We start from the raw sequence: 24,825 nt of genomic DNA on the forward strand, positions 1-24,825 counted from the left end.
ACGTGTTACAATAAAACTATAAAATATAATAAACTATGCATTGTTTTATTTAAAATCTTTTGTTATTTGAAAGCAAGTTGTTGATAAATTCTTCAGAAGCAAATACAGTAAGTGACCAACATGTCTTAAACAATTTCATTAATCCATTGGCATCATTTTCTTTACCCACTTCATAAAAACAAATAACAAATAAATACAGATAAAAAAGTACACATTTAAAAATACACAGAAAACTGTTGATGCGGCGTTTCAATGAAAGTTTAATAAATCTTCACCTTCTGTAGGACAAATATTTTTTCGTTTATCTAATTATCTTATATGGAGACGCTGCGAAAGTCGTCTCTCGCTTTCAATGGTATGGCACCCAGAGGAAGAAAACTGTGTTCTCCACCCATAATATTGGGATAGTGGGGTTCTTTTGTAGTCTCCTGTACATATAGGACGACACAAGACTTCGTATCACAAGAACAGATTGTTTTAAAATCTTTAAATTGAGAATGGAAGAAATATCGTAAATGGAAGAGACAAGGCAACAGCCTGTTTGGTGATCTGCTGTCCACATTCAAATAATTGTGATTTACTTAAATATTAGCCTTCCCTGGCAATCCAATCGGTATTACTGAATTCACCCTTTGCTTTTGTGAATTGCAATGGAATGAAGTTGCGGAAGGTGAAGTCGAGCGATAAATGGGCTCATATAAAATTTTTGACTGCCTTAAAGCTCAATGGGCCATATGTATCAATGTTAGGTTTTGCGATTCTCAAATAGCGAATTTTTGAGAATCGCTATTTGAGAATCGCAAAAAGCTATGTATATAGGATTTGTAATAAATTTAGCAAATCCTACATATTCCTTAATTGCCAATCGCAAATTGCGATTCGCAATTAAGGAATACCTCCCCATTCATTCCTATGGGCTAGAATTTTGAAAGAAATTGCCAATTACCACCAATCTGTAGTTGGTGGTAATTTGCGATTCCTTATGCCATATTCTCACAACTTGGGTGCTTCATACATTGCATTTAGGGAATCGCAATTTGCGAGTCCTTAAATGCATTCGCAAAGTAAGGAATCGCAAATTTAGCGATTCCTTAATTTGCGAGACAGTTGTGCTTTCATACATAGCACAATTGCAAATTGTGATCGCAAACGCTGAAATTCTATGAAATTCAGCATTTGCTATCGCAATTCGCCTTCATACTTATGGCCTAATGGTCTTGTTCTGGGTGTATGGTTCCGAGTGCGATGCCGCGGCAACGTATTCCGCTTCGAGGATACACTTGTTCAGATCCATTCAAAGGAGAAGATACGCCAAATCCGACCTACGCAAAGGCGAAGATGCACCGGTGCCAATGAGGATGCGTGGGTTCTGGTTGTAGATGCACCTTAGGCCTCAGTTACAAGGACCCAGAACTGGGCTGTCCCCACTTTGCATGGCCGACTCACAGCTTGTTGAGCCCAGATGTAGGCAGTTGAAGTCTTTGATATACTGGAGACTTAAATTCAGCAAGCCCTTGGAGTCACTCTGGGTTCAAGTGATGTAGGTCCTGTCCTACTCACCCAGGCAGGAGAACAGCAGGCAACAGGGCAGCTCAGCAAGGCAAGAGCACAGCAAGGCAGAAGTCCAGCAAAGCAGCACTCCAGCAGAGTGACAGTCCTTTTAGCAGCACAGCAGCTCTTCTCCCTGGCAGAGTGGCCAAAGGCCCAGAAGTATACTGAAGTCATGGTGTCAAAGGTCCAGTACTTATACCCAGTTGTGCTTTTGAAGTGGGGGAAACTTCAAAGAAAGCCTTGAAGTGTCCCCAGGCCTTTCCTTCCTGCCCTGGCTCCAGACTCACTACAGGGGGGTGTACAGCCCTTTGTGTAGGAACAGGACACTACCTATTCAGGTGTAAGTGTCAGCCCCTCCCTCCCATCCTACCCAGGATGGCTCATCAGGATGTAGATGGCCCATCAGTCACACCTAAGATCCATTTGTGTGTGGCTGTCTAGTGGAAATGCACAAATCCCGGCAGTCGCCTAAACCAGACGTGCATTGAGAGACAGGAGGCACAGAATGGCGGAAGTAAGAACATGCCATCTTTCTAAAAGTAAAAAGAACATATGATGGTTGGAATGCTGAACAAATCAAGCATGCACCCCCATTCACAGATCTTGTTTAAATTCCATCATTTATTTGCTCGCCACGACATTCCAGTTTAGACCAACCCATACGCAAATCAGCCTTGACTGCTCCCCATGGCAACAGTCCAGCCCGAACTGCCAGGCCAAGTCCTCCTTGGACCAGAATCAAGCCTTCTGGGACCGATTTCGGGGTGTCACCTCTCATCAGCCATGTTAGCTTGAATCTGGTGGAATAGCGAGCACAAGGTCCACGTCTGGGCATACTCTTCTCACTTAGGGTGACAAAAGCAAAAAGAACAGATGATGGACGGAATGCTGAAAAAATTAAACATCCCCCCCCCACAGATCTGTGTTAAATCCATCATTTTTTTGCTGCTAAAAGGTTTGTTTGGGTAAAAAAAATAAATTATTATTAAAGTCAATGCTAACTATTGTGTTATGTCCTGAATCCTGAATTTGTGCTTCTCCAGACCAAGTACTCTTTAGAAAACAAAAATGCCTAAAACATGGATGATGTGAATCCTACACCTTGTAGTCCCCTTTGCCTTATGTAACATTTTCCATACACTGATTTACACATCATCATTCTTTAGCTCACTTCGTCACCTCAGGTCAGACCCAGCTATATGCAAAGCAGTCTTGACCCTGTGCCTTGTGGGAACAGTCCAGACCGAACTGCCAAGCCAGGTCTTATTTGACCTGGAAATAAGCATCCTGGGACCGGTTTCTGGGGAACACCCTTCATCAGCCAGGCTAGCTTGAGGCCAGTGGCAAAGTGAGCAAGGGACCAACGTCTGGGCTTACCCTGCCAACTTAGGGTAAACAAAGCAAACACAAGGAGATGATGGACGGAGCTCTGAAACCTTTCAGACACTCACCCCCAGTCACAGATCTGGGTTGAATCCATCATCAGTCTTTAGCTCACTTCGCCACCTGGACTGTTTCCATGAGGACAGGGTTAAGACTGATTTGCATATAGCTGGGTCTGAACTGAGGTGGCAAAGTGAGCTAAAGAATGATGATGAATTCGACCCAGATCTGTGACTGGGGGTGAGTGTCTGAAAAGTTTCAGCGCTCCGTCCATCATCCCTTGTGTTTGCTAGGGCCACCTCCATAGTCAGGCACAACTACATGGCAAGGTGTGAAGAGGCATAACATTAGGAGTTAATGGAAGACAAATGGAACCTAATATATAACAGTGTCAGAAAAATATCCATAATCACCCAACATGAATAGAATACTTTGACTCCTCACACTTTGGTACATAACCCGAGCTAGGCTCGAGGCCAGGTTTTTGGCGTTCAGAACCATGCACAATGCTCGGTCCGGTGGTCTTGTCCAAAATCAACACATATTGGTCTAAGTTGATCAACCTCTTCAAAGAAATCCCAAGAGTTGTGCTCCCGATGGCCACTACAGTAATTCTTCTGGGCCTACCAGGGGACGATAAAATATACCTCCAAAACACTGTCCTTAAAAGATTATTATCGCATTTTCTCTTAGTCGGAAGATTAGCCTTAGTCCTGTTCTGAAAACAAGAAACCCCATCCCCAAAAGATATTTTGTAATTCAAAATCTGGCATGTATATGTCATGTAAAAGCTGCCTGCCATCATTCCTGACAGGATGCTACACTTTGAAAAACTTTAGAAACCTGTCTGAACATTTATAAGAAGCCAAATAGGGAGATTGGAGAATTTCCCGACATGTCCAACCTAATACGAAAAGGTAGAATGTGGTAAGGCCCTTCAGAGAACAATGATTGAGAAACTGATCCAGAAGGAGTATAGTTAACCAATGAGAGCAAAACCAGACAAAGATAACTTCACAATTTCTTACAGGGAAGTGCAGGGCAACTAAAATAGGTTTCCTTAGTCATAAAGTACACGCCCTAGAAATTAGGAAAACTCTACAAGGTCCATAAAGGCTCCCTGTTCATCAAGCAGCAAGACTGAACTTGTGATCAGTTGAACTCTGATATGATAATGCAATATATTAATGCAAATGTAGCACTGTACTAACCGATGGATACTATCTTGATTTATTGTACTGATTAAACATGCCATTCTCACCTACGCATTAGTTTATCAGACAAATCTTTTCGTCTCCTCTCCCCTTTCTTTATTTTACCCACCTACCCTTGTTTGTTTTCTCAACCTAGGGTAAAACTGCCCCTCTATACCCTTCTCCATATCTACTATACACTTGTGTCTAGTATGTGTGCTGTAGTTAGTGTATTTTGTGAAAAATCAATCAATAAAATGTTTTTAAAAAATTGTGTTCAAATTAGTTAATGTAGCAACAGGAAACACCGGTTTGGTACAAAGCCAAACATCAACACAGCCTTTCGTGAGGGCAAAATGGGTCGATGGGTCTGTGAGGTCCATATGAGCCAGCCCCTTCATTAGGAACTGCCGCCATATGTGTTTTCACACTGACGTATGTTATCTTCCAGTGCTCTAGGACACAAAGACAAAAACATTTGACATGAAGGAAATCCTTAAATTTGCCTTAAAGAGATAAAATGTGTATTCAAACAAGAAAATTAGAACCCTACGTACGCCTGTGTGAACCTCAAACACGTTAGGATTTAAAACGATTATCTGGGATACAATGATAAAACAATTAGAGAAGCAAGTTGTGTTAATTTTGTAAGTATTGTTGACATTGTGCAGTCTAGTGTCAAAATTCCCTGTGATTATACTTGTGCGATACTGTAGAGCATAATAAACTATATGACGTGGTGTGGGCTCCACTGCGTTTGCCACATGAATGTTGATCCATGCACTTAGGTCCAATGCTACCAAACCCTTGGATGGGCTACCCCGGATGACAAGTTGTTTGTAGACCTCTTTTTTGCCAAAAGGATTAAAGAAATTCCAGCCGATTGATTGGGCTTGGGTGTGTTATGCAAGCAGTGTTGATTATTGGCCAAGGCTAAATCAGGATCGATTTTAGACCCTTTACCAGCAAAGGCCATGAACGAGCTTGCCCCCATCCTGGCAGATACTCTGGCATACATATGTAACATCCCCCTAACTACAGCCACTTTCCCACGCAACTGGAAAGTAGCTCGTATTAAACCTCTGCTGAAAAAGGCTTTAGCAGATCCTACCGATGCACAAAATTATAGACCCATCTCCCTTCTCCCATGATGGTCCAAAATCATGGAAACAATAATAAATCAACACCTCTCAAATTATTTAGAACAGAATAAGATCCTGGACCCCTCTCAGTCAGGCTTTCGGGCATCTCATAGCATGGATGGCCGCCCTGCTTGAAGTTATGGATACGCTTAGGATGTTGCTTGACCGGGATGCTCCAGTCATGCTAGTGCTGCTGGATCTGTCGGCAGCCTTCGACACCATCTCCCACCGCATTCTGTTAAGCAGGCTGCGAGAGATTGGTGTCGGAGGCTCAGCCTTGAAATGGATTCAGAGTTACCTCTCTGATAGAACCCAATCTGTTCAGCTCGATGCCTATGTGTCATCTACAACTGCAGTGGACAAGGGGGTACCGCAGGGTTCTATTCTGAGTCCTACGTTATTCAATCTATGTTACCCCTTTGGCCTCAGTCATCAGAAACTGTGGGTTTGAACCCATATGCTGCGCTGATGATACGCAGCTGATTGTACATATAGAGAAGGATCCTGCCAAAACGAAGTTTTTAAAGTGCATGATCAATATAGCAGATTGGATGAAGAGGAACTTTTTACAACTAAATTCCTCAAAAACAGAGATTCTCCTGTGTGGCAAGGCTGTGGACCTGTGGTCCTCAGACTGGTGGCCTTCTGATTTGGGAGATGCCCACTCCCCGAGAAGTTGGGCAAAGAATCTTGGGATAAAGTTTGATAGTCAGCTTTCAATGGAGAAGCAGGTGAAGACACTTGCAGGCTCCTGCTTCGGGACCATGCAGGTGTTGAGAAAGATTTTCCCATGGATCGCGCTCAGCGCCAGGAAGACTCTATTCAGGTGCAATTAATTAGTCACCTTGACTACTGTATTTCCATTGCTGGTAGGAATTAGGGAGGACCTATTATCCAAACTACAGGTCGTGCAAAATACAGCTGCCCGTCTTGCCTTTATAAACCAGTCCGAACTCCTTCTTTGCCCCTCCTACGCCAATTGCATTGGCTTCCCATCAAGAAACGAGCCACCGTTAAGATGCTGTGCCTGGTCTTTAGGTCCTTGCACGGATTGGGACTGGCCTATTTGACAAACTTAAATGGTATCACCCTGCACGTCAGCTCAGATCCAGTAATCGTAAGCTGTTGTGCCGCCATAGAATAAGGAAGGTAAAAATAGGAGGCCGTGCCTTTTCCTATCTGGCAACTGAACTCTGGGACAAACTCCCTGAACAAATTCGGGAATGCCCGAATCTGTCCAGACTTAAAAAATTGCTCAAAACCTGGCTCTTTTAATTTGCTCCTCATAGACGGCCTGTCTTTCTCAGGCACCGAGAGATCCCCTTGGGAATGATTTGTGTGCAATACAAAGGACATACATACATAAATAAATAAATAATAAGGTCTTACAACAGCCAGATTTTATTTCCTGTAAGACATCATTCTTGTCTAAACTTGATAACTATCTGAAAGTATAGTCCTAACTTGAGCATATTCCCTTTTCTTCCTCTTCCTTTGTTTGGGATTTCCTGATAATGTCTGTCTGAGAGTGTACTGTCACGTTCCACTGAGGATGCTACTACTTGATGTGACAGACTGACTGACCATACATCTAGTGCTGAAATTGTATTTTTTAATGAAAATTATAGTTTGATATTTTTGCTACTAGTCACTTCAATGAGACTGCTACTGCCCTTTTCTTATATACTTTTCCCATCTTCTGAGACGTCTCGTAACGTGAGAAGGTGAATTATGAATGTCAGCACATTTTGCAACCTATGTCTGAAGTTGATGATTGCGATGATCATCTTGATTGAATGTATATGTAAATTACAACGATATCTTTCTATATAAAATGTATTTTTCTTATCTGAATACAGAATGTAAAACCGAAGAATAAGGACACAGCGGGAGGGGGCTTCCTTGCAGGAGAAAGGGGTGTGCTCATGTGAATTGTATTGGATGCACAAAGCTCTGTAACTTTAAATATCAATTTCTGGTTCCTTCTCTACATGCCAAGGTACCTACCGGCTGTGAATAAAAGTCACAGTAAAGATAGGGTGGTTTAGAAACCCTCAGCACTCAATCGATTGTCTCTTAAAATAAGATAAAAATGCTTTCCTATTGCTTTATAAACATGCTTTGCAGGTACTAAGCAACAACATCGAAACAACTGTTATTAACCCGTTAAGTGCTGCGAATGTTCGGCGGACGTCGCATGCACTACCTCGCTAGTGCTGCACACGTCCGCTGAACGTTCCGATCCCGCCCGAGCAATGGAACGTCCGCACTGGGGCGGAATTTGCGGCGCGCATAACGGGTTAAGATATAAGTCTGTGCCAGGAATCAAAATGAGCCAAAGGAAAAATTCTGGTTTTTATATGTGCAGTGGGGTTCTGGAAAGTCTAAGTATGTTACAATGGAGGTGGAAATAATTTCTTTCTCTCTTCTTTTCTTAGCTTGTTAAGTTATGTATTGGCATGATTGATGCAGGCAAGGCCTTTTGTGCTGCCAACAAGCAATTTATGAATGGCATTCGGGACCTCGCACAGTATTCAAGCAAGGATGTGGTGATTGAGGTAAGCTATGAATTGGAATTTTTTTTATGTTTAATGGAATTCTAGTTTGATGTTAACATCCCACTTACAAAAAGAATCATATTTTCAGATTATGTATAACCATGACAATTAGAATGAATAAAAATCATATAAGCCCTTCATCAGCATCACAAAATATTTATTTGGTAGATAAATAAGCCATATAAGATTACAAGAAGCTGCATCATTATTACAATATTTGCAAAAATGGTACATAACATAATAATCAGTAAAACATGAATAACTCGTTCAGCTACAACCGTACATCCGTTAATCAAGTTTTAATCTCTTGAATGCCAAAGCAGCTCGCAAAAGCTATAACATTCATTCGGTAGGGAACATGTGGAGATAAAACATGGCTGGCCTTACTTGGTTAAAATGTAAGGACTTCAACAGAGGAATTAAAAACTGCTGCTTGGGCAAATTATAGTGGGAATAAAACATTACAAACTGCAGAGTGTCCTGAGGAAATTTATTGTCGCAGCTGCAGAATGAGGGTGAATGTTTTGCCATTTGTGCAACATTCCGCCCATCATCTTGTGTGTTTTGCAGCTGCAGAGCAACCACGCATCAGGCCGCGCCCAGCAACGCATCAAGCTGCGCCCATCCACATGGGGACGCTAAGAGATGACAAAGTTGGTAAAACCTGAACCTGGCCAATAAAAACCTATCTTGCTGTAGACAAACCTTGGCTAGATACGACTCCATCCCCTGCACATTTGTCAGCAGCATGTGGCCCGCACTGATGGTTTCTGCAGCTCACTGCTCTTTTCTCCATATGGGTTTGATCCAAGAACAACCTTTTAGCTCACCCCAGCTCATGCATGTACAGAGAAGTGGGATTCTCAAAAATGTTGGTAATGCCTAGGGAGGCAAAAGCTGCCTTCACATAAGCTATCCACAGCATTTTATGTTCCCAATCAAGGGCCAGGCAGTATGCAAGGATCAACCGAATTAACTTTAATTCTTCCCTGCTCCATATCAGTCACTTGTCCAAGGCCTAGCTCTGCCGGCACCCAGAATGCTGTGGTAGGGAATGGGACCTGTACCATCTGACGTATAAATATATTCGCTGCAGTTAAAATTTTATCCAAGTTTATATATCCCAAACTTAACTACCATACCGAAGTTGGGATATGCATTTAGCCCGGTACATTTTTAAAAGATCCCTTGCCACCCGCAAACCTAGCCTACATGCAAAACTGGAAACTGCCCACATGGTTTTAGTAAAATCTGATCTTTTAGCCTCAATTAATGGCTTACAACAGTTTTTGGCATCAAATAAAGTAACCAATTAAGGGAACGAACACTGTGACTTTACCCAAAGTAAAATTAGCCACGTTAAAGGTCTTCTACTTTTAGATTTTGGGCCCACTACCATCACACAGAACTTTGATAATGTGAACGACCAATCTAGATTCCCCATATAAGCCCTTCATTAAGGAAGCATATGAATGACTTTTTCAATAAAGATATCATAGGAAAAGAAAATGTATTTGAATTGTTTGGGGTGCACTCTTGTAGAAAAGAATATGTATCTTATGTATATAGTTAAGGGTTCTTCAGTTTTAGTATGTGATCAGTGTTATAGAATTAGCATTAACTTGATGAATTATGTCAATAATATAAAAATGGTGCATACCAAGATGTTTAGATGAACCATAACAATCAATTACTAGCAATGTAATGTATGTTGTGTAATACAGACGTTGAATCAGTTTAAAGCTTAACTCTAGTCCCCAATGTATGTACTACCACCGTTAGGAATGTTAATCCTAAAGGAGGTTTTGCAATGTGGTTGGAAAATATTCATTGGTAACTTTTGATAGTTGAAAGGTCCCCATGTGTGGGATAACTTAAAATACATAGTTTGTGTCGTGTGAGAAGACCCATTGACCTGGTGCCGTATTAGGCAGGGATTAACTAGGCTTTGCTCTGTAGACTAAGTTACACTGCCTTCCACCACATTACAGTCTAGGGTTTGAGAGGGTGAGGGAAGGGGAATTAAGGTCTGCTCTGCGTGATTCAAAGGCTTTTATAATTGTGCCACCTACATTTTCAGGTGGAGCTTGTTCAATCATTTTTGTGTCTCTGACTCCATGGTAACTTAAAACCCCTTGTCAAGAAAGAAAACATCACATTATATGTTTTAACAAAGGTTTTTGTTTTCATGTAAATGTGAGGTTTGCTGCAAAGCATTCAAAAATCGGTGTAGTCTCGGAGTCAGAAAATGTTCACAATCATTTTAATTCATTGCCTTTTATTGAATTGAAAAGCTTTATTCGAGTTGTACACTCATAAAAGCACACACATATAAATTACATACATTTCTTAAAAATATCAAACAATCTATACCAGTTAGTCTATAGTTAAAAATACATAATACACAGACATAAAAATTATTTGTCAATTGGGATTAAAATAAGCTTTTTCATACAAAGCAGAAACTACATGCATGTTACAGTATAGAAACCTCCGCGTTACGGACCATTCCCGGATTTATACAATAAAACTCATCCCTTTGAAGACAACAAGGGTTCCCTGTGTACAAATTAACAATACAACCCCTAGGTCAGGGAATAAATCAATGAACAGAAACTACCTAGGCAGTCATTTATACGTTAAACACACTCTGCGAGAAAGGACCAACACTGAGAATGAACAGCTTCCAATTAAAAACATAAATTTATTGCATTCACATACACAATACTTAAAAAGTACATTTCATAAAAAGTTGACATTCCATGATTCATAACATAAAAATTCTTGAACATAGGGGGATGAGTTGTAGGTCGACGCGTTTCGGCGGCCAGCGCCTTTCTCAAGACAATTTTTACAACTATCTGCAAATGAAAATGTATAATATTGATTAAATCATTCTCAGTTATTACATACATAAGTTTATTCTATACATTCTATAAAAAATTAGCGGAAGCATTGTTCAGATTTCTCAGGTCCTAAATCTGTCCTTAACCCAGTTGATAATATACGAACAATTTGTAAAACATAAATTAAAGATACGTAACCTCTTTTTATGGCCTACTACTGATGTGTGCATATAGATGTCACAGTCTATGGATATAATGACTATTAGCTTATTCATCTCATTGTTTGATATTTTAAGGTTTTGAGCAATATTTATTATATAGAACATCATTTATGACAATAACTGATTTTGGAACATTCTGAATAGATTGACAGACATAGTTACTTATCTATTGAACAAAGTTAGAAATTTCATGATCAAAAATACATTCACCATTTTGTGACAGTAAATGGCGATGATTAGACCTGAGATTAGATCTAATTTATACAGGATCAATCTCTGGATATAAATAAGAGAAAAGTGGAAAATAGATAGAGTGGAGATAACAGAGAGGATAACTATATCTCATAGTTTTTAGTGCCTATTTGAATGATGTTATCTATATTTTGTTAATTATAATAAAGGTTTCAGTTGATTATATCAAATGGATATTTCAATTCTAGTGGAAATATATGAAAAATATAATAATATTCCTATATCTGAGTATCTCTGTATATTTCTCATGAAAATATATCCAAAACTGAATGATATTCCTATTTCTAAGTGTCTCTGATTACATCTAGTGGTCGTTATGGTAGATTTTGCTAACGGATTTCAATTTGTGCGTATATCTAATTTGTACTTACCACAAATGGGTAATATCAAAAACGATTGATAGTGTAGACATCAGAGCAGTATCATCTATTGATTTCGAACCAGGGGTAGAATTGATACAGGACTGGTTCAGAGTTGTTGATAACTACAAAAATCAAAAACACAGGTGGTTTTATAGATATACAAAAGTGCAATCCTATCTCAAAATGGATAATAAAATAATAACAGGGATAACTGACCTATTATAGAGACTTGTCAAGTCCTATGATCTTGCTAGTCGGTTGATAAGTGCTTCAATCTGTAGTACTAGGATTAAAAACTGCCTGAATGCCCAATAATGAGTGATATGTTAGAATATACTTAAATATAAATTAAGTCTAATAATATACAGAGCTATGCCTCTGATGAAATGTATTTACTTCTTATTCTTACCCAATGATGAGCTTTGGAAAAATGTCACCTCCACACTATAATTATATATTAGCGGTGTCTCAGGATCTGGGATGCTCACAGAATCTGATGACGAAAAGAATTAAATTTGCAACCTATTAATGCTGTAGATCTTTTTTTAAGATTCCAAGCTACGGGTATTCTATGTAAAGCCCTATTGCATGCTTACCAGGTTTTATGTCTCAGGGTGACCGTCATTGATAGGGGGTCAGAGGCCGTTTAAAATTTCCGAATAAGTGTTGGCCTTGCGTGCAATCACGTCTGATTCCTTAAAATGAAAGGAGCAATGCTTGTTATAGATTGGGACAAAGCTATTTCTATAGGCAGAGTCTGGTTTCACCAATAATTTAGCAAGTGATTTCCAACAACATACCGGTCTTGATAGTCGGTGACTTCTCTGCGTAATGGCAAGATGAAGATTTAGAGCGTTTAATAGCTATTACTCCCGCTATCCAGATACCTGCAGGGCGACAATAAATCCTAAGTTTAAGGGCCGGCCAGATATTCTTTAGTCGCCAACTGCTAGTCTCCCTCTGCCGGTAGCTTACCTGTATGTGCAGGAGATAAGGAGGTGTGGAGGTGAACGTCTGCTTCGGGCGTAGTCCCTGACGAAATGCAGGAGAAGTACCACGCGCGCCTATTTATGTGCACGCCGAAGCCGCTAATTGAGCTAATTAAGACTCAGTTAGTGCTGAGAACGCGAGGAAAGACTACGATCTTCTCGCGGGGATGACATGAAAAGCGCTGTTGCTTTGAATATAGACGCACATCTCGCTATAGTCGTATTAACTGGAACTAGATGGCAGACTAAGGTCCAAAGAGACGGGCGCTTATTATTTTACCGTGTTAGTAGTTTAGATTAATGGATATAATGTCTAACGCGAGAATACATCTATCCAAAAAAATAATTCGGCTGATTAGACATTAAATCAAATAAAATGTCTAAGACTCTAAACAAGGTCTGTTTTCTTTTATTATTAGACCGGATTGCTAAAAGGGTGAGGCTTCTGTTTTACTATGATTTTATATTTAAAAGATGGCATTCTCCCACGGGATTTCACTATTTAATCCCTCACGGAATGTGTTGAGAGAAAAAATCCAGAAGACTTCGCGTTTTTTGCGTATTGCTTCTCCTCCTTTGTCATCAGCAATGTTAATTTTCTCTAATATACGCCAAGTGAAATCATTAGGACCATGGCCATGATCTACATAATGTTTCACTATGGGTGCAGTCAATTTTTTGGTTTTGACTGCTGAACGATGTTCTGTCAGTCTTGTCTGTATTGCACGTGATGTTTCACCTACATACCCTTGAGAACATGGGCATATCAGGAGATATATGACGTTAGAGGTCTTACAATTGTACATCTCTTTAGCATTGGCTGTATATCCGTTAAGTGTGAAGGTGACTCCTGTGTCTGTGTCTATATTTACACAGGATTTGCAACTTGAGCAAGGAAAAGTGCCTTTCACAGGGTTATTTCCTGTTAGAGATTTCTGCGCCATATGTATGGAATCAACAGGCTTTTTGAGTCTGGAGTGGACTATATGATCTTTGATGTTTTATTGCGCTTGTGGGCAAAAAGAGGTTTTTCAAGTTTTGTGGCTCCATTGCTGTTCAGGATGTGCCAAGAAGAGTTAATGACTTGTTTCACTTTCGCATTAACTGTAGAATGACGTGTGATGCAGACTAGTTTGTTTGCTTCTGTCTTAGATTTACCTCTCAGCAAGCAGTCTCTGTCATAGTACCGTGCTCTTTTATATGAATCTCGCACTAGCCTATGAGGGTAGCCTCGGTCTAAGAATTTTTGTCTCATTCCTGCTGCCTGTCTATCAAAGTCTATGAGACTAGTACAGTTTCTCCTAACTCTCAAAAATTGAGAGAAAGGGATGCTTTGTCTCTGATTCCTTGGATGGAAACTTCGGAAGTGAAGGAGGGTATTTCTGGCGGTCGGTTTTATAAAAAGATCTACTTTTAGTTTTCCATCTTCATGGAGAATCCAAATGTCTAAAAATTCTAACTTCTCTTTTAGCAATCCGGTCTAATAATAAAAGAAAACAGACCTTGTTTAGAGTCTTAGACATTTTATTTGATTTAATGTCTAATCAGCCGAATTATTTTTTTGGATAGATGTATTCTCGCGTTAGACATTATATCCATTAATCTAAACTACTAACACGGTAAAATAATAAGCGCCCGTCTCTTTGGACCTTAGTCTGCCATCTAGTTCCAGTTAATACGACTATAGCGAGATGTGCGTCTATATTCAAAGCAACAGCGCTTTTCATGTCATCCCCGCGAGAAGATCGTAGTCTTTCCTCGCGTTCTCAGCACTAACTGAGTCTTAATTAGCTCAATTAGCGGCTTCGGCGTGCACATAAATAGGCGCGCGTGGTACTTCTCCTGCATTTCGTCAGGGACTACGCCCGAAGCAGACGTTCACCTCCACACCTCCTTATCTCCTGCACATACAGGTAAGCTACCGGCAGAGGGAGACTAGCAGTTGGCGACTAAAGAATATCTGGCCGGCCCTTAAACTTAGGATTTATTGTCGCCCTGCAGGTATCTGGATAGCGGGAGTAATAGCTATTAAACGCTCTAAATCTTCATCTTGCCATTACGCAGAGAAGTCACCGACTATCAAGACCGGTATGTTGTTGGAAATCACTTGCTAAATTATTGGTGAAACCAGACTCTGCCTATAGAAATAGCTTTGTCCCAATCTATAACAAGCATTGCTCCTTTCATTTTAAGGAATCAGACGTGATTGCACGCAAGGCCAACACTTATTCGGAAATTTTAAACGGCCTCTGACCCCCTATCAATGACGGTCACCCTGAGACATAAAACCTGGTAAGCATGCAATAGGGCTTTACATAGAATACCCGTAGCTTGGAATCTTAAAAAAAGATCTACAGCATTAATAGGTTGCAAATTTAATTCTTTTCGTCATCAGATTCTGTGAGCATCCCAGATCCTGAGACACCGCTAATATATAATTATAGTGTGGAGGTGACATTTTTCCAAAGCTCATCATTGGGTAAGAATAAGAAGTAAATACATTTCATCAGAGGCATAGCTCTGTATATTATTAGACTTAATTTATATTTAAGTATATTCTAACATATCACTCATTATTGGGCATTCAGGCAGTTTTTAATCCTAGTACTACAGATTGAAGCACTTATCAACCGACTAGCAAGATCATAGGACTTGACAAGTCTCTATAATAGGTCAGTTATCCCTGTTATTATTTTATTATCCATTTTGAGATAGGATTGCACTTTTGTATATCTATAAAACCACCTGTGTTTTTGATTTTTGTAGTTATCAACAACTCTGAACCAGTCCTGTATCAATTCTACCCCTGGTTCGAAATCAATAGATGATACTGCTCTAATGTCTACACTATCAATCGTTTTTGATATTACCCATTTGTGGTAAGTACAAATTAGATATACGCACAAATTGAAATCCGTTAGCAAAATCTACCATAACGACCACTAGATGTAATCAGAGACACTTAGAAATAGGAATATCATTCAGTTTTGGATATATTTTCATGAGAAATATACAGAGATACTCAGATATAGGAATATTATTATATTTTTCATATATTTCCACTAGAATTGAAATATCCATTTGATATAATCAACTGAAACCTTTATTATAATTAACAAAATATAGATAACATCATTCAAATAGGCACTAAAAACTATGAGATATAGTTATCCTCTCTGTTATCTCCACTCTATCTATTTTCCACTTTTCTCTTATTTATATCCAGAGATTGATCCTGTATAAATTAGATCTAATCTCAGGTCTAATCATCGCCATTTACTGTCACAAAATGGTGAATGTATTTTTGATCATGAAATTTCTAACTTTGTTCAATAGATAAGTAACTATGTCTGTCAATCTATTCAGAATGTTCCAAAATCAGTTATTGTCATAAATGATGTTCTATATAATAAATATTGCTCAAAACCTTAAAATATCAAACAATGAGATGAATAAGCTAATAGTCATTATATCCATAGACTGTGACATCTATATGCACACATCAGTAGTAGGCCATAAAAAGAGGTTACGTATCTTTAATTTATGTTTTACAAATTGTTCGTATATTATCAACTGGGTTAAGGACAGATTTAGGACCTGAGAAATCTGAACAATGCTTCCGCTAATTTTTTATAGAATGTATAGAATAAACTTATGTATGTAATAACTGAGAATGATTTAATCAATATTATACATTTTCATTTGCAGATAGTTGTAAAAATTGTCTTGAGAAAGGCGCTGGCCGCCGAAACGCGTCGACCTACAACTCATCCCCCTATGTTCAAGAATTTTTATGTTATGAATCATGGAATGTCAACTTTTTATGAAATGTACTTTTTAAGTATTGTGTATGTGAATGCAATAAATTTATGTTTTTAATTGGAAGCTGTTCATTCTCAGTGTTGGTCCTTTCTCGCAGAGTGTGTTTAACGTATAAATGACTGCCTAGGTAGTTTCTGTTCATTGTACAATAAAACTCATAGCATACATGTTATCCGCATTTTAAATTTAAAATTCATATATATCTCCCAGTTGCTATCTACAAATCAAAATCGTACACAGGAAATTGGGAGGATGTAGAATTCAGAAGGTACTGGTAGCTAGAGCCCTCCTCCTTAAGGACCACGCCCACCCCAAATATTTGGCAGTTCCGACTACAATGAACATTTCAGTGGAAGAACAAATAATTCTTAGCCCCTCAACACCACTTAGGACACCGAGATTCCTACAAACTGGGGCCAGCCAAGATTTCCTTGGATTTACATAAGCCACACATGAGAATAGAAAATGTGCGATGCTTTCATTGGGGGCCCCGCATGACGGGCAACACGCACTACCTCCAGTCTTCCAACTGGACGTCATACACCTCAAGGGGAGAGAGCCTGCCCTTAACTGGAAAAATAATTTCCTGTCTGTTGGGAGAGTTATAGTATCCCAATATTTTTCTAAGGATGGCTGATGTTTAATTTCCATGAATCTACCCCCCAAGGATTCCGAGGTTACGCTTCTCCAAAGTTTTTGATCAATGTGATTCCAATATAGTTCTTTAATACTGGATTTACTGGGGAATACTTCCCCTAAGGGGTTTTCCCACAGTTTGGAGAGCCCAAGCTCAAAAAGTGCATCTCTTAACGTTTTTAGCCATGCGATTTTATGGAAAACATCAAGTTTGGCTAATGCTAAGAACCCCTCGGCGTAGTGTCTTATTTCCATGGTTGTCCATAAACGTCTCCAATAAAGGATAGGCCTCAATCGGGTACGGTCAGTAAGCGATCTTCTACCTAAGTCTAAACCAAGCGGTATAAGTGGGGTGCTTTGAGGGAGACTAGTTATCCCTCTCAGGAACCTGTTCTCAGATCTCTGAAGGGTGGTGAGACTCTCAAAGCCCCAGACTTCAGCCCCATAAAGGGCTGCGCCCAGGGCCTTTGCGTCATAAACCATGAGGACAGGTTTTATGGGCCTGGTTTTAGATTTTATTTGCTCAACCCTGAGTACACCAGAAATCTGCTGATGTTTCAACACCGCCTTCTCTATGTGTCGTGACCAACCCGGTTTACTTGATATCTCTACCCCGAGATACGTGAAAACATCTACCGACTCAAGCTTGATATTGTTCAAAGAAACATTGGGTCGAGAATGGCACTTTTGCCCAAAGGCCATCAACTTAGTCTTATTTACATTAACCTCTAGGCCCCGTTCCTTGCAAAATGAGTCGAAAATGTTCAAAGCTCTCTGGAGGCCCGACGGGGTTTTAGACACGATCAGGGTGTCGTCAGCGAACATCAGAATGGGGACTCTGATGCCCGCTAACGAAGGTGCATCGACCATTGCGTCCAAAATCCTGTCCACAATGCCATTAATGAACAGGGAGAACAGCAGGGGTGCCATAGCACATCCCTGCCGGACCCCCCGCTCGACTGGGAAGTTAGCAGTGGATTCCCCATTCCTCCCCCACTGGACCTTTGCGTAGTTACTTTCATGCAGACGCATTATCAGCGTGAGCAAATCAGGTGGGACCCCTAATTTAAACAGAACCTCCCACAGCGTGCGCCTGGGCACCAGATCAAAGGCGGCCCTGAGATCTACAAATGCTACATAGAGCCTGCCTTTGCCCAGGAGTACAGTCCCCCACCGCAACATGGTGAAGCGAAAAATTTGGTCGACCGTACTGGTTGCACGTCTGAATCCTGCCTGAAAGGGGGATAACGCATTATTATCATCTACCCAGGCCATAAGTTTGTCGACCAGCATCTTCCCCACCACTTTTTGCATGGTGGCCAACAAACTTATTGGTCTATAATTTGCTGGTAGTGACCGATCGCCTTTCTTAAAGATCGGTATTATTATTGCCCCCTTCCATATATTTGGGATTTTAGCCCCTTTCGCTAGGCCATTTCCCAGCAAGGTCGCGTATTTTGCCCACTGGGCCTTGTCGTGTTTAAAGATATCTGAGGGGATTCCATCCAGCCCAGGGGCTTTCCCCCCCTGCAAACTTGCTATTACGTGTTCCGCATCCTTGCATGAAAATAAATCACCCTTACAGAAAATCATAGGGATTGGTTCTATGGCCATTATATCCCTGCTCTCAGCATACTGGGGTTTAAAATACTCGACCCACAATGCCTCATCGACATTGTTGTCGGGTTGGTTAGAGACGCCCCCTCTTCCCCATTTCACGGTTTTCCAGAAAAGCCTGGAATCCTTCTGTCCTGAAGCAGCGAGTAACTCCTCCCAATACTCCTCATCCCACAACTTCTTGGCCAGGCGGATACTATCATTATAATGTTTCCTACTGGCGCTAATCGTAGCCCATACCCTGCTTTTAAGTGCTCTGCCCAACTCCAGTCTGGCTACCCTGCACTGCTTGTTGAACCAGGACGCCATAGTGATTGGCGCTTTTCTGTTATACTTTGCTGGCTTGGTAAAGTGCGGTTTTATCACAGAGAAGAAGGTGTCATGTATATCAGTTAATTCAACCGAGTCTGGTATTACAGGGTCTGCTTTTGTCATGGCAGCAATAGCATTGACTGTCTCCAATTTAATGGACTCCAAAGTGGACAAATTGGCCAGGACATACGGCCATCTCACCCGTCTTAAGTCATTAGTCATGACAGGTACATTCCCATTACCTGAAACTAAATTAGTTCGTGCGGACCTCCACCATGAGTGGGAGACACAAAGGGGGTTATGATCACTTTCAACTCTCCCCACAATTTCCATGTCACCCACACCACACCATAACTCAAAACTACAGATGACGTAGTCGATCCTACTTTTGTTATGCCCATTATCGAATGTGCAATTGCCACCTTGGTCGCTTTTTGTCCTGCCATTAAGAGCCCTCAAACCATACTCTAGACATAGCGCGTTCAACAAAAGAATGTCTTTTGACCACCGCTTCACAGGTACGAGGTTTAGATTTGGGACGCCCCAGAGGGCATCCTCCTCCATTCCTATTGGGTGTGCAGTATTTTCTAAAGGCTCAAATGTCCTGTTCAAATCACCAGCCAAAATTACTCTGTTTCCAAGTGACTGGGAATCTAGGGAGGCGGATAAGACCTCTAAGGTGGCAGAATTCCCAAGACTCGTGCCCCTGGCATATATATTGTAAATATCTATCACGCCACCCTTTCCTACAGATAACCTTAATAATTGTATGTCCTTGCACCCTAGATCAATCACTTTTATTTTAACCTTTGAATTTTGCTTGATCCAAATTGCGAGGCCACCCATGGGTCTGCCCCTGGGGCCTCTCGTGGCTGGTATACAAAAATTTAAGTAACCTGGGAAATATATTGGGTCACAAGCCCACGTCTCTTGGAATAGGCACATTTCGAATCCACTTACAAAGTCAATCCATTGCTGTGACAATAATCTAGCCCCCAGCCCCGCTATGTTCCACGACAAAAAGTTCTCCAGGGTGTTTTCTATACAAGTCCCCTTTTCAATAGGTACCATGGGCAACAAATCAACTCGCGTCCTACAATCACAGTTCTCTCCCACGACAATATCTATACAATTAGCAACTATTCCCTCCTTGATGCTAATAGTGGTTGGGATAGCTAGTTCACCCACATAGCCCACAGGACTTGCAATATTACTCCCATCACACATATTCTCTATTTCCGAGGTTAAACTCGTTTCATCTTCATTATTTGACATTTTTCCGCCAGTGTTACTTCCCCCAACCCATTCCCCCACCGGAGGCGATTGGACATCTGGGCTCTGTCAATATCCCCACCTCATCTGTCCCTGCCCATTCTGTGGGATACATACCGGTAAATAATACTTGTTTGTACTTGCGGTGGGCACAGCCATGGGACCAGCCTCTACCCCAATCGGAATAACAGATCTCGGGTACTCCCAACAACCCCCTGACTGGGTGTCAGGTCTCGGGTAGAAGAAAGTTAGGTCCACAACCCCAATCCCTCCAATACTAATATTCCATCCTGGTCCCGTTATCAGCCCCACAACCCTAGGATCCTGAAAATTAATTATGATACACTCACCCCCCTGCTTTTTTAGGGTGTTCCCTATCCAGTTGACTCTTCTTGCCCCAATTATCAGGCCGTCCACTCCCCCTGGCAGAGGTCTATTGACACGAAGCCAGTGCATGGCTTTGTTTTTTAGCATGTCAAAGGTTTCTTTTTGACCCTCCATTAGGGGTGGGACATTAGTGAGTATGGCCACATATGGGTAGGAGTCCGGGGTGAGCTGTACTGGAGGAGTCTTAGCCAGGAATTTAGTTATATGGGGTTTTGTGGGTGCTTGCTCCGGGGGAACACGGCAATGTATAAGGGTGTTTTCCACTGCCGCAACAGTGTTGGTCCTATTCCCAATGCTAGGGGCCTCCCTCATGGGACCACTACCCACTCCTGAAATAATCGTAGGCCCCACCTTATTCCCAGTGCCATTACTGGAGGGCGATTTACCATTTCCTGGCCTTTTGGCCATGGTTTTCCCCTGCCCAATCGGCAAAGACGTGGTATTTTTTCTAGTAATGGTGGGTGGGGTTTTTACACCAACATTACAACTCCCATTAACCTTGTTAGAGGATTTAGTGTTCCCACTGTTAGTGCTGATTTTAGAGGGAATTGTATTGGATACAGTCTTACTGTTCACCCCTTTGGTTTCCTGGACAGGGGTGACACTTACAGGCGGGGATTGCAAGTCCACCAACACAACTTCCTGGTCTTTGATAGCTAACTGTGAGGGTTTCCCATTCTCACGCAATCTATTTCCAGACTTGATTAAAGATTTAATGGAAAAGAAATTATCCAAGCTAGCTTGCTCTAGATGGTCAAGTTGGTCGGCTAGCTTTTGGAGTCTAAGCTCAACAGGGTGTAAAAGGGAACGCATTATTTTCCCCACTTCTACCAGGAAATCATGATTAGGAGAGGGTAACCCCGGGGGTTCTGAAAAAATTGGATCATTGGCTGGGGCTGCCAAATTTGCAGGAGGCACCAAAATTATTGAGTCCACTTCTAGTTGGACTGCTATTTCCTCCCCCCTCGGCATTACTACTTCATTCTTTGCAGGGGCATGGCTTAAGGATGATTTAGAACCCAGCTTCCTATGCTTTCTCACAGGTTTTTGTGCTTGTGCTTTTTTGACAGTAACTCCCCATTTCCTTTTAACACCAGGCTTGGGTTTAAGCATATCCACATGCAAACAAGATTTTTCTAGAACTACATTATCTTTAGATGAATGACTGAGTGCATCAAAGTGCTCAACAAACAAACCAGTTCCTGCAGTGACTGCTGGAGGGGTATCAACTAGCTCAATCAGGGGGGGTATGTCAAATAGTAAGTCCTGGGTGACTGGTAAAACAATAGATGACAGTGGTGTAACCAGGGCAGGAAAGTTTAAACCTTGGTTTTTTTCAGGCGGGTTTTTCAAAAGCTCTATCGAGAGCCTACGCCCAGCTCGTCTTTCCGCCAGGGCAATCTCTTTGTCAATATCCTGTGGCAAGCGTTTGAAATAAGAGTCAAGCGGGCCCATAGCGGCCGGTTCTAAGTCTGACTTTGATAGCAATAATGTGGAAGTACTTGTTGTGCCAGCCATAGTATAAAGAGCTCCCCTGCAAAAGTATCTCCAAGTCACGTATCGACTAGTATATCAAACGGTGGAACAATACTTGGGAATCTAGATGTTATAGGGGTGGCCCAGCCCGGCCTCCTGCGGCCCCTGACGGCCACAGACGGTCCCGCCCTTGTCCCGGGCTTCACCCGGCGCGCTCCCGCGCAGCGGGGACAGTAGTTCAAGGTATAGTCTAAGGGCACTTACTGATTGGTTGGCGTACAGGGGGGTGTGGCCAGCGGGGAGAGCAGCCCAGGTGTGTCAAATGGGCGCGCAGGGGCTCCTGGTCATCGGAGTCCCTGCCTGCGTGCTCGCAGCCCCGCCGGCTAGCTCACCTGCCCGCGCCTCCTGTCCTCAGCTGGTTACAGTTCCAGGGTCTGCTGGCTCCTATGCGCAAGGCGCTGCGGGACCCGCGAAGCGGGTACCGCGAGGTGAGGAGTAACGAGGGGGAGAAAGAAAGTCTCAGGAATCCTCTGCTGTCACGAAGTGCAGGCTCTCCCTTCCTGCCAGTATCCACGGGCGGGCAGCAACGAAGTTAGGGTTCCGAATTACAAAGCAAAACAGCCGCTTTTACTGGACTGAGGGCGGGGGGCGTGGCCAGCGGGGAGAGCAGCCCAGGTGTGTCAAATGGGCGCGCAGGGGCTCCTGGTCATCGGAGTCCCTGCCTGCGTGCTCGCAGCCCCGCCGGCTAGCTCACCTGCCCGCGCCTCCTGTCCTCAGCTGGTTACAGTTCCAGGGTCTGCTGGCTCCTATGCGCAAGGCGCTGCGGGACCCGCGAAGCGGGTACCGCGAGGTGAGGAGTAACGAGGGGGAGAAAGAAAGTCTCAGGAATCCTCTGCTGTCACGAAGTGCAGGCTCTCCCTTCCTGCCAGTATCCACGGGCGGGCAGCAACGAAGTTAGGGTTCCCTTTTATATAGATCACAAGTGAAAAGAATTGTCTGGGATGAAAGGGCTCAAATTAGCTCCTTTTAAATTTTCGGATCAAAGCATTTATACGTTTGCAATTTTACTAGGCGGTCACCTTTACCTTGATGTTATTTACTTCGGAATCCAAATTAAAACACTCAGGCTATGTCTCTGATTACTAGCATTCTGTGGAGGCTTAGTAAAGGACACAAGGCACAGCAGACAGGTCCACTTTAGGCTTTTCAAAGTATCTAGCCCTATGACCACAGAGACCATAAGACCATCATTGTTGATGTGATAGCTGTTGCTAATAGCGATCAGCTCATCCGTCGGTTTCAAAAATCAGCATAGGATGGTAACTAGGGCGTACAACACTGTTCAAACCAGTCCTGTGTTCTGAAACTTCCACTGCCTTCTAGTCCAGGTCGGTGTGGGCTTCACAGTCTTTCTGCGCAGTACCTGGAAAAACACCAAATACTTTTAAATCCAGACTGCAAATGCATTACACCCAGCGTATAAGACCGCGGGAAATGGGTCTTCATGCATTCCCCCAAATTGAAATTCCTCTATTATAAACCCTTCTAGTACCTGGGTTCTAAAGGGGAATCTCTCCCTCAGCACCTCTTTCTCCTATTTATCAATATTACTCATTTCCACTTAACCCCTTCGCCGCAGGGGTAATTCCCCCAGGGCGCGGGGTCCGCTGCCCAGCGGTGCTTGTGACGAGCTGGGCTCATCACAACTCCGCCCACTGATTGATACTCCCGCACAGGCGGGGAATCAATTGCACGTGGGAGTGCCGCGGCCGTTATGACGAGCCCAGCTCGTCATGAGTACAGCTCCACTGTGCCTCATGACGAGCTGGGCTCGTCACAACTCCACCCTCTGATTGATTCTCTTGCACAGGCAGGGAATCAATTGCGCGTGGGATTGCCGCGGCCGTTATGACGTCATGAGCACAGCTCCCCTGTGCCTCATGATGAGCTGGGCTCGTCATAAGCATGGATGTGGTTAAAATGCACACATTTCCTTTTAGTGTTTTGAAACCCTGCAGTTCACTGACTCTATGCATGTCCCAGGAACATAAACCTGCTTTTAGAGACACATACGTGTGCCGTGTTAAAGTACTCTCTTTTGTGGTTTGATAACCAAAGTCCACTGTCTATATTCAAATGCTGTTTACATAGACCTGAAATGAGATAACACATTTACCTTACACCTTCTCCATTAGGATCAATTTGTTCTGTGCAACAGCACTAGTCTTCTAGGCTGGTGAAGTGCCATTATATTCTGGTCGGCTTGAAAAATCCACAGTGACTCAGTGTGCAAGCGACTCTGCAAAAAGGTGTTCACCACGGTTCACATGTATACACTTGGAGTGTGAGAGGATTGGACTCCTGAAACTTTAAGGAAACAAATACACTAAGTTACAAGCCATGTCTTGCATAAAGACAATTTATGACTTGGCCAAAACACAATTTTCATTACACCGTTGTAGTTTTGCATAATTTCTGGCATTATCCTTCTTGCGTGAAATTCCTGAAATTATGCCATTGTGTCATGTCACATAATTCCCAGTCTTTTTAAATAAAAAGTCTGTTGCGGGAGCATGGGAACAACAATATATAAGTGGTGGTTGTTCGTGGCGCTTGTGTTTTTTTGTTGTTGTGCAAAATGTGTACTCACGTCCAAAATGGACACGAGGATGCATTTCACAACACAATTTAGCACTAAATACCAGAAGACATGTCACATATTTTTTTTCTGAAATTTTCCGTAACTATGCAAAATGAAATTAAGGGAATTTCGCACATATGACATTATGGAACATTTGTCTTTTGT

General features: G+C 42.1%; 1 protein-coding gene across 1 annotated transcript in view; it reads left to right on the forward strand.

The window, feature by feature from the left end:
- The window catches only part of ACAP2 (ArfGAP with coiled-coil, ankyrin repeat and PH domains 2), a 320,820-nt gene that overhangs the window by 83,197 nt on the left and 212,798 nt on the right, over positions 1-24,825 (forward strand). Inside the window, exon 3 of the mRNA XM_086944277.1 lies at positions 7,708-7,827. Within this exon, the coding sequence (XP_086800403.1) occupies positions 7,708-7,827 (120 nt within the window). The remainder of the gene's footprint in view (positions 1-7,707; positions 7,828-24,825) is intronic.

This window comes from Lissotriton vulgaris, chromosome 11, assembly GCF_964263255.1.
Source record: "Lissotriton vulgaris chromosome 11, aLisVul1.2, whole genome shotgun sequence".
Lineage (NCBI taxonomy): Eukaryota > Metazoa > Chordata > Amphibia > Caudata > Salamandridae > Lissotriton > Lissotriton vulgaris.